This window comes from Atta colombica, unplaced genomic scaffold, assembly GCF_001594045.1.
Source record: "Atta colombica isolate Treedump-2 unplaced genomic scaffold, Acol1.0 scaffold77, whole genome shotgun sequence".
Lineage (NCBI taxonomy): Eukaryota > Metazoa > Arthropoda > Insecta > Hymenoptera > Formicidae > Atta > Atta colombica.
In genome coordinates, this window is record NW_017259569.1 from 74,305 (window position 1) to 84,727 (window position 10,423).

Here is a 10,423-nt window from a genome sequence, read left to right on the forward strand (position 1 = left end):
TATATATATATATAATATATGGAAAATCATTTGTTTGCCTCTTCCATTGCTTTCTTTAGTGTTTTCTCAAATATCTTTTTAGAGTCGCAGAATCCCTGTTTTGTTTTGCCGAACGAATTTGGTCCAGCCGATGTTGGTGTCTCACGTCCGATATTTCGCATCCTCATTCTCGCTTCTGCTGGCATCTCCTCTGGTTCTTCATCATCGTCTGCATTGAACACCGAGGCTACTGTCGGTTTTTGTACTGTCGTCTTCGCAGTTGACTTCTGTAACAGTTATTTTATGAGAGGCAGAATTTCACAACAAAAATGTATGTAGCAAAACGAAGCATCAAAGTCAAGCGAATATTTTACTTACGGAGAAAGAACCTAATTTAATTTGAATTCCTTTCTTCTGTTCATTGCCAGTCTTTTTCCCAAAGCCAAACGCCAACTTCTGTTTCTTTGCATCCAACTGATCGCAATCGTCTGTACTGCTACGTTCCTCGGTTCTGAGCGGAGAACGATCCCTACCTCTGTCATCCTCTCTCCTGTCCTCGGTTCTGTAGACACTTGACCCTGACAACGTCAAACACTGGCAAAGTTCAGATCAAGTTAAACAAAATTGATTTTTTAACCGGAAATCTTTAAGCGAGTTATGTTTAATGCAATCCTATAAATTTAACAATTAAATTAAAGAAATTAGCTGTATAAAGTTATGAGGTAAAATTAAAATTATGTAATTCTGTAAAATTGTATATTACAATAATTATTACATAATTGTGTGAACACGCACACAATTATTTTGTACAAGTACTTGAAAAAATTACGATGTAAGTAAAAATCAATCGTACTTATAATGCGAAATACATTCTACACTATTCACAAAAAAAGCGGTATACTGAAAAATTAGGAAAAATTTATCAAATTTCAAATGATCATAATTTGGTATAATGAAGATAAAAATGTTTAAAAATGCAAAATGAAGCTTAAAGTCTACTTTAAGAATATTTGAGATTTATACTGGGCCATTATTATCAAAATATCAGATGACAAAGTGAGAAGATGAAAAGTTGATAATCGAAGATCCGTGATTATCACGATGCATGGCGTAAATCAGGTATGACAACCAATTGGATAAAATGCATATGAAAGTATGGAACTTTATCTTTAAAATGCTTTTTTTTACGGAATTTGATACGATCATTTTTCACTGAGTTATAAATTTAAGGTACTGCTATCATTAGCTAAAGTTGATTCCCAGCAAACGAGAATGGATTAAAATGAATTGAAATTTTTTTTTATTCGAATGCGTATTTTAAATAGCGAATACTTTTTTTGAATTTAATTGGATTCAATTGGATTCAATTGGAGTCTAATTTAATTAGATTCAATTGGATGCAATTGGATTGTAAAATTGTATTTCCTATTCAAAATTTTGAATTGAACAATATTGTGTGTTTTTTGCACAGAAAAAGTTAATATTTTTAGATTGAAAAATAGAGATATGCTCCATGTAATTCCTATAAATGCATAAAAATGCATTCAGAATTGAAAAGCATTCATTTTAACATTCGTGAATCAATATTTCTGAAAATCTGAACCCATTTCAATTCATTTCAATCCATTCTCGTTTGCTGGGTTGTAATTCATCCCAATATGAACTGCATAGACTGACGGATCGGAATTAAATCTTATTTTGTTTTGTGTGTGTGTGTGTGTGCGCGTGCGCGCACGCACAGCAGACAGGAATCGGTAAATACTGCGGAAGTGACAAGCTGTGGGGTTCTTATGTTTGCTGTGACGTACACGCATGCTCGCGCGCCTACACACATATCCGCACGCACGCACATACAAACACAAAATAAGATTTAATTCCAATCCGTCAAATTCTATGCAGTTCATATTGGAATGAATTATTAATTACAATTATTAATTATCATAACTTCTAGCTAATGATAGCGGTATCTTAAATTTGGAATAATTCAATAAAAAATAATCGTATCGAACTCCGTAAAAAAAGTGTTTTAAATATAAAGTTTCATATTTTCATGTGCATTTTATCCCATTAGGCTGTCATACTTGATTTATGCCATGCATCGTGATAATCACAGACCTTCGATTATTAACTTTTCATCTTTTCACTTTGTCATTTGACATTTTAATAATAATGACCCAGCATAAATCTCATTCAAATATTCTTAAAGTGGACACTTCAAACTTCATTTTGCATTTTTAAATATATTTTTATCTTTATTATTTATCAAGTTATAAGTCATTTGAAATTTTTCCTAATTTTTCAGTATACCGCTTTTTTTGTGGATGTGTTTATATGCTGTGAGCCAAACAATCAAAAGTAACATTGTCTTGATTTCTCTCAAATTAATTATTACAATTGGGGTTCTGCAATGCCTACATTTACACGGCACGCTTAATCGGTTTAATAACATCCATAGTTATTAAAAATTGGCCGATTATAACTGTTTCCTGGAAGAACGGAACGATTGTGACCAGTTTCATAATTTATGGATGTTATTAAACCTGATTAAGAGTGCCGTAAATGTAGTCAATGACCGCATTCCAGTGAACAACAGTCAACAATTAAACGCTCGTTGCTATTGATATATTCTTCCAGATTTAAAATATTTATTGGATGATCTGAAAGAATACACCAATAACAGTGAACGCTCATTCAACTGTTGATTCCGTTGAACGCAGCCAATGAGTCGATAGTTGAAAGTCCTAAACAGTTCAATGATTTTCTACAATAGGCCATTATCTAAGTTTTAAATCATAGGTCCTACGCATAATATAATAAAACAAATATTGGAAACAAAAGTAAATAAGATTTCAATCTACTAATTACACTGGAATCTGACAGATTGAAATCTTAATATTTATTTTTATTCTAATATTTCCTTCATTGTGTTCAGAATCTTAGGCCATAAAAAATTAACCATTATTATTAAAAAATTAACAATCACAATTGAATGTGAGAAGAATCGACTATGACTGGTTAATTTCTTACAATTTAAGATTTAAAGCTTAGGTATAACGTTTTTTATTAGCAGAACTGTCCAGATCTACAATAAGTGTTTTAAGTCTTAAGAGTCGGTTCCATCTTTTGGTTGGAAATTTTATCTGTGAGGTAAATCTGACAATCCGCACATGATTGAGTATTCTTGCTACTTACTCAACAGGTAAAATTTACCCCGGATCTACAATAGATTTTTAAATCTTAAGGCTCCTAACTATTCAGCCAGAATCAGATGGCGGCCTAGCGAAACTGATAGCCATATACACAAGCATGAACCCAAGCATGAACGTGTGCTCTTGGCGTATGTACATGGACTTGTGCTTGTGTGTGGCTATCGGTTTCGCCAGGCCGCCGTTTGATTTTGTGTCGCTGGCTGAGTCAAGAACCTTAAGCCTTAAGCTTTAAAGAATGGACGAATTATTACAATCAATTATTCTCCTCGCATTCTGTAATAGCTTCTGGACGCGGAAACGCTTACCGCGCGGCAAAATGTGATGCAGTAGCCAATAAGCTTCTAATGTGTTTACTGATTACCGCGTCTTATTTTGCCGCGCGACAAGCGTTTCCGCGTCCAGAAGTGTGCCATAAGTCCGAATTTATAATAGGTGTTTTAAAAAAATTTTAAGCCGTAAGAAATTGACTAATTACAGTCGAATGCGAGGAGAATAATTGATTGTGATTCGTCCATTCCTTATGATTTAAAGCTTAAAAATCTATTGTAGATCCGGAGTAATTAGTCAATTTCTTATAGCTTAAAGCTTAAAACACCTATTGTAAATCCTGATTAAATCGATGTAATTGGCAAAAGGTAATTGAAAATAAGTTACGCATGCGCATTGAATAAAAGCACTTCATGTACCTTTTATCACTTTTTATGATTACTAACTAGGAAGAATAAGCATAGTTTTTGTCCATTTTTTGTTTTAAAGCAATCCCATCATTTTGTTTTATCCAAATTGTCTTTATTTATAAATGGCACATAATAAAAATTAACATATTATTTCTCGTTTCTTTCGTCACGATTTAATATGGCTGTGATGACTTCGGAAGCCTTAAAAATATAAAATTTTTTATCCAAAAGTGAAATTCCCAATATTGACGAAGATACAGTTGATTATGTCGAGAGATTCATAGCAATCGGTGCCTCCACATTGCCATTAAACTGTTTCGTTTACCTGAATATTTCAGTCATTATTCGACGTTATAGTTACATCTGTACTATAGATGACGTTGACATACCATTTTAATATAGATTATACTGGTTTCGGTTAAAATCATGCATCCATTTAAATCGATGAAAGAGATTATTATTGAAACTTTAATCGCGTTTGTTGTTTTAAAATATGGTGGACACTACAACTATCACAAAATTAATCCAAATAATTTAAAATTTTGCTCAGTTATTGTCAATTGAATTATCTAAAGAAATACTTGTAATTTTTGCGATAACTTATACATATACTTTTTTTATAATTCATACTTTTATATTGAATTTTTACATGAAAATTGAACTTTTTTCATGCATACACCATTTTCACATTTTTAAATATTTTTTAAATTGGACAAGTATTTCTTTAGTAAAGAAGAGTATCAATTTTCGAAGGTTTCGCTCGGAAATCATTTTATTTCTATGTTTTCTTATGCATTTTTCTTCATAGAAACCGAAAATAATATTATAATAATGCCAGACTTAACGAAAAATTGATATATTGAAATAAAGTGAATAAAATCCTTATTTGTATCGTTATAAAATCACTATCATCAATCAGTTATGGTTCATTGATTTAGAAGTTACCAAATTGAATTAAATGCGAGTAATATTGCACTACAAAAAACGTTAATTAGATTATATTTTTTATTAAGACATTTGTTATAAAAAAAATTGTTATAAAAATCTTAAAAATAATCTGAATTAATAATAATCTGAAAAATATGAAAACTTGAAAATAGATGAATCAGTTATTGCTTTTCAACTAATCCTCTTTACGAATCATTTTATATTTTTAGATTCGATTTACATCGACTGTAATATTAATAATGATAATTGTGAAAAAGTTCTCTTATTATTTAAAAAATAATAATAAATGACAAGATGCCCTTCTTTTTTTTATTCGGATATGGAATCGACAGTAATAAAGTTACACATTATTACTCCTATTTATACACGCACGCACGCACGCACGCACGCACGCGAGCACGCACGCACGCACGCACGCACGAGCACATACACACACACACACACACACACACACACACACACACACACACACACACACACACATACACACACATATATGTATATTTATATATTTATACTCTCGCACGCGCCCAAGCTTACACATATATACAAATATGTATGTTTTCTTTTTTTATTCATTTTTTATTCATTTCTCTTACAGTCACCAATCAGTATCCCTGCTGGAAAATTATTATTTAAAAATTGAGCAGGAATTCTAATATTATGTATGTGTAATGTAAAATATATAAATATGTTTATATGTAATATGTATATATGTAAATATATATATATATATGTGTGTGTGTGTGTGTGTGTGTGTGTGTGTGTGTGTGTGTGTGTATAGTGTTTGACAAGTAACGAAATGAAATAGGGGTAGAGCAAACCTTTCGCATAGGGGTAGAACGGACTAACCTGAGTCGAAAGATCAGTCTTCTACCATTTTGTAATTTTTGTAATAATTAATAAAATATCAATTACTAAAAATCATCAAATATTGGTCTTCAATAATTTTTTTTGAAGTACTATCAATTTTACAGAAAAACAAAGAGACAAAAATTGTTTATTTTCTTTTCAAAGAGTTCTAAGAATTTTCCCAGAATTTTTTATCAATGTTGTATTGCATTTTCTTAACTGCATTTTCGATAACTATTTTTCCAAGATGAGAAAATGCTGTACTAAACATTCTGAAAAAATTCTGAAAAAATTCTCAGAACTCTTTGAGAAGAAAATACACAATTTTTGTCATTTGCTGTTTTTCTGTAAAATTGATAATATTTGAGTAAAAAATTATTGAAAATCAATACTCGGCGATTTTTAGTAGATAATTATATTTTAATTACTGCGAAAATGGTAGAGAACTTTTTGACTTAGTTTAGTCCTTTATACCTATATTTTATCGTTATTTAAACGCAACCTTGTGTATATGTATATATACACATACATATATATATATGTGTATATATATATGTAAATAGGAGATGTAACTTTATCTCTTATAAAAGTCGGTCCCAAATCCGAATAAAAAAGAAGGAGGGCATCTCATCATTCATCATTGTTTTTTAAATAAAAGAACTTTTTCGTAGTTAATTTTCATTACCAATATTACAATTGATATATATATATATATATATTACAATTGAAATCGAATCTAAACATATAAAATGATTCGTAAAAAGGATTAGTTAGAAAGCAATAATTGATGTTTTAAATCGTATTTTACAGTTTTCATATTTTTCATAAGATTATTAATTTTCTTTTGTAACAAATGTTCTAATGAAAAGTATAATCTAATTCTAAAATGTTTCATGGTGCAATTCTCGCATTTAATCCAATTTGGAATTAACTTCTAAATCAATGAAACATAACTGACGATGATTTTAACGATGCGAATATTTTATATATTTTATTTCAATACGAATTTTTTCTTAAGTCTGATATTTATAATAATTATTTTTAATTTCAACAAAGAAAAATACATATGAAAACAATAAAACGATTCTCGAATGGTCATGAAACCCTTGAAAATTAGTATCCTCTTTTAATGGAGATTAAATATAATTAATCAAATTTTTAATATAGCATATTTTGAACTCGTTCTGCTATCTACCATGAATTACTGAACTATATATATATTTTCAATCAAGGAATCAAGGAAAATTCGTAGCCATAATTGATCAGCCATCATTTTAGTTGGGATATTTGATATCCCGATATTTGAGCGAAGCCCTTTTTACTTCTCTGCCCACAGCACTTCATGTTGATGCTTTGTACATTTTAATCATGCGATTTTATAATCTTTCAAAGTAATATTTTTATAAAGTAAAATTTTATAATCTTTCAAATATAATCCCACACACGATACTTTTGCTGATATATACGTCTCATTAAAGAACACTAAACGTAAATGTGCATGAATACTTGAAAGCTTCCGATTCGCTCTTATATTGACCAAATTAAAAATGGCGCTGAACAATTGTCACTATGCTTTTCTATGCTTCATAGCGGAGATGCTCATTCCAGTGTATATATAGGGTCTTCAAAAAAGTCTGGAAACGCTAAAATATTTCGAAAACGAATTCTAGTGAAAAATATATAAAAACAAAGTTGTAGGATATCAAAAAATCTATCTAATTGATGATAAAAGGTTGACCTTGACTGGAGTTTGCAAGGTCATGTGAAAATCAAGTTGAATTTTTTAAATGGAACCTCCTATTTTTCATATTCTTATAGCACACTCTGAGAGCTTTCCAAAACACTATAATAAAATAATTTTTCATTCACTATATAATAAAATAATTTTTTATTAATTTTACTTTTCGAGTTATAAGGCTCAAAAGTGACAGTAATGCCGGCATTAGCATTATGCAAGGTATTCGTTCGATAATTAAAATCTTAAATGTCATTCAAGATCAGATGTTCTGAATAACATTTGTCAAAATCAAGATCAATGGAGATTATACTTCTTATTTTCATTTTTAGTGCAAAAATGAAATTAAGAGAAATAATCTCTAATGACCTTGATCTTAACAAATTATCCAGGACGTGATTCTGAACAATATTCAAAAGGTTTTAGCCGTCGGTCGGACATCTTGCATAATGCTAATGCTGGCGATACTGTAACTTTCAAGCCTTATAATTTGAAAAGTACTTAATGAAAAAATATTTTATTAAGGCTTAAAGCTTAAGGCTTATTACTTTATTGTGTTTGCGGGGTTACCGCAAGAGTGGTAATCCTATTAAAAAAAAAAAAAAATCACGTCATACAGTTACAAAACAAAATTATGCAATTAAAACAAGTAAATCTTAAGACTTATGGGCTTAAGACTTATGGGCCTTCTACAATAAGTCGTTAATCATAAATTAGAAGTCAGAAGCTAAAAATTAACGACTGTGATTGGTCAATTTTTTTACCTTTATTACTATTTTACCTTTATTATTATTTTTTACCTTTATTATTATTTTACCATTAAAGCTTAAATAATGATTTATTGTAGAGCGTACATTAAGCCTTAAGGAATTGACCAAACATAATCAATTATCCCGGGGGTATCAATTATGAAACTTTATCTCTAGGATGAAAAGTGAAAATTTTAACCATTGAAGTTAATGGATAAATTTTTTATTTTTTACTTTTCATCTTAGGAAAAGTTTCATGATTGATATCCAGATCTACAATAGATTTTTAAGTCTTAAGCCATAAAAAATGGACAAATCATAATCTCCTCTTATTCGACTGTTAATTTCTTACGGCTTAAGGCTTAAAAACATCTATTGTAGATCTGAACTTAGGATCTGAGCATAAGAATTGTCGTAACATTTACTTAGAGAGTTAAGTTATAGATGTAAGTAACACACAATTTTTGGCATATGATATATTAGATGTGTGATTTATTGCCATCTCTTAGAGATACGATAATAAATTGTATGTCATATGTGAAAACTTGTGTGTTACTTACGTCTACATTTAAGTTTAAGTAAGTGTTATGGCAATTCTTGTGCTCAAACCTTTGTTCTTCTTGGGTTACACTTTTTATGTTTGCGGACTTATAAGCTATAATAAGTTGTTACTTAAAGTTTTAAATCTTAAATTGTAAGAAATTAACCAGTCACAGTCAAATGTGACAAGAATAATAAATTAAGGCCATTTTTTTATAGCTTAAAGCTTATTCTACAATTCGATAGTTGATAGTTCTAAGTCTTATCAATAAGTTGGTGAAGTCGGCCAATTACAGATTACTGACTCATTGACTGTGTTCAACTGACACAACATTTGAGTGAATGCTCGCTGCTGTTGATATATTCTTTTAGATCTAAAATTTTGGATGATCTAAAAGAATACCAATAATAGCAAGCGCTCACTCACTGTCGAGTCCACTGAATGCGCCCATTATAAAATCCTCATTCACTTATACAAAAAAAGACTATTGATTTAATAATTTATGGAAATATCTAATGGTGAATTTGATCACTCGCATTACACTGGATTAGTGCATATTAAAAGCTGTTTTATATAAAACATTTCAATGTAGTGAGATACAATGTAATCACTTTTGATAATGAAATAATACATGTATATTTTAGTAAATATGACAATATCATTAATAAATAGTCAATTGTTTAAAATATTTATATACTTTTACATTTAACTTTGCTAATTTCATGTATAGCAGCTTTTAGTATGCACTGATCTAGCGTAGTGCAAATGATCGAAATCACTATAACTGTCTTCCCAGAATTGTAATGCGCGTTATCTATATTCACTGGCAGCATAATAGATAAAATGAACAAAACCTTTTCTAAAATCGTCTCCGGAATTTCTCCTGGACATTTTGTCAATATCCTGTAGATACAGCTCGAGCCAGATTTACAGCACTTTCGCAGACTACGCCATATATAAGATAACCTAAAAATCGAAATTATCTGCATTGTTGCCAACATGAAGAAAAGAGATCAAGAGATCGAACTTATGGTTTAGTTTACATCGTGCATTTGATCAAAGAGAAACCTGAGAGAGGCCATGGCGGCCTTTTTCGTGTGAGGCGAAAGTCACCGTATGCTAGCGGCACCAATATCAATTTTATAAATTGATTTGAACTATGTATCACATTTTCCCATTGTCGATAAAATCGTAGTGTCGATAAATGGATTTGGTGCTACATTTATAAACTGTGAATAAAGATAATTAATAGATTAATTTACAAAAAATGTTTCTTTTAATAAGGTGTTTTTTTTAATAGATTTTTGAATGCTCAAAATGATGCCGCAAGTTAAATTTCAGTACGTTAAGTTTTCAAAATAATTGAGATTTAATGTGCAAAAATGACTCTTTTGTTATATTTAAAAATGTTCTTGTAAAAAAGATTAATGTTATCTCGAAATTGTAATTAGAAGTCGTGAACGCATTGTTCATCCTCCAACAAAATGTATTCTTTTTAACTCAATATCTTATTTTTTAGTCACGTTATGAAGAATTCAAGTACAGAATTTTTCTGAAATATTAAATTTTCCGCCTTTAACAATGAAATCATTATATTTATAATTTCTAGTTTGTGACTATCGACACACAATATAATATATACGCGTGTGTGTGTGTGTGTGTGTGTGTGTGTGTGTGTGTGTGTGTGTGTGTGTGTGTGTGTGTGTGTGTGTGTGTGTGTGTGTGTGTGTGTG

The 10,423-nt window shown here is 30.1% G+C and overlaps 1 protein-coding gene across 2 annotated transcripts; it reads right to left on the reverse strand.

Annotated features, from left to right (window-relative positions):
* Positions 1 to 26: 26 nt before the first annotated feature.
* Positions 27 to 9,702, reverse strand: LOC108692562 (PEST proteolytic signal-containing nuclear protein-like). 2 transcript variants are annotated; one of them, XM_018200868.1, is made up of 3 exons: positions 9,545 to 9,702; positions 358 to 573; positions 27 to 266 (listed from the first exon to the last, which is right to left on the reverse strand). In XM_018200868.1, exons 1-3 carry the CDS (start codon positions 9,689 to 9,691, stop codon positions 27 to 29), a joined length of 603 nt encoding a protein of 200 aa, XP_018056357.1. In that variant the 5' UTR covers positions 9,692 to 9,702. The 2 variants fall into 2 exon arrangements, with proteins under 2 accessions (XP_018056357.1, XP_018056358.1); XM_018200869.1 differs by having other exon boundaries at positions 358 to 557; positions 9,545 to 9,699.
* Between the last annotated feature and the right edge of the window lie 721 nt (positions 9,703 to 10,423).

What these genes read in the sequence shown, in the direction of transcription:
- LOC108692562 (XM_018200868.1), bottom strand. Translation starts at nt 9,691, where the DNA reads ATGTTGGCAACAATGCAGATAATTTCGATTTTTAGGTTATCTTATATA. An exon ending in CGGAGACGATTTTAGAAAAG is followed by an intron (nt 574 to 9,544) that starts GTTTTGTTCATT and finishes GAACTTTGCCAG; the next exon opens with TGTTTGACGTTGTCAGGGTC. An exon ending in TTAAATTAGGTTCTTTCTCC is followed by an intron (nt 267 to 357) that starts GTAAGTAAAATA and finishes TAACTGTTACAG; the next exon opens with AAGTCAACTGCGAAGACGAC.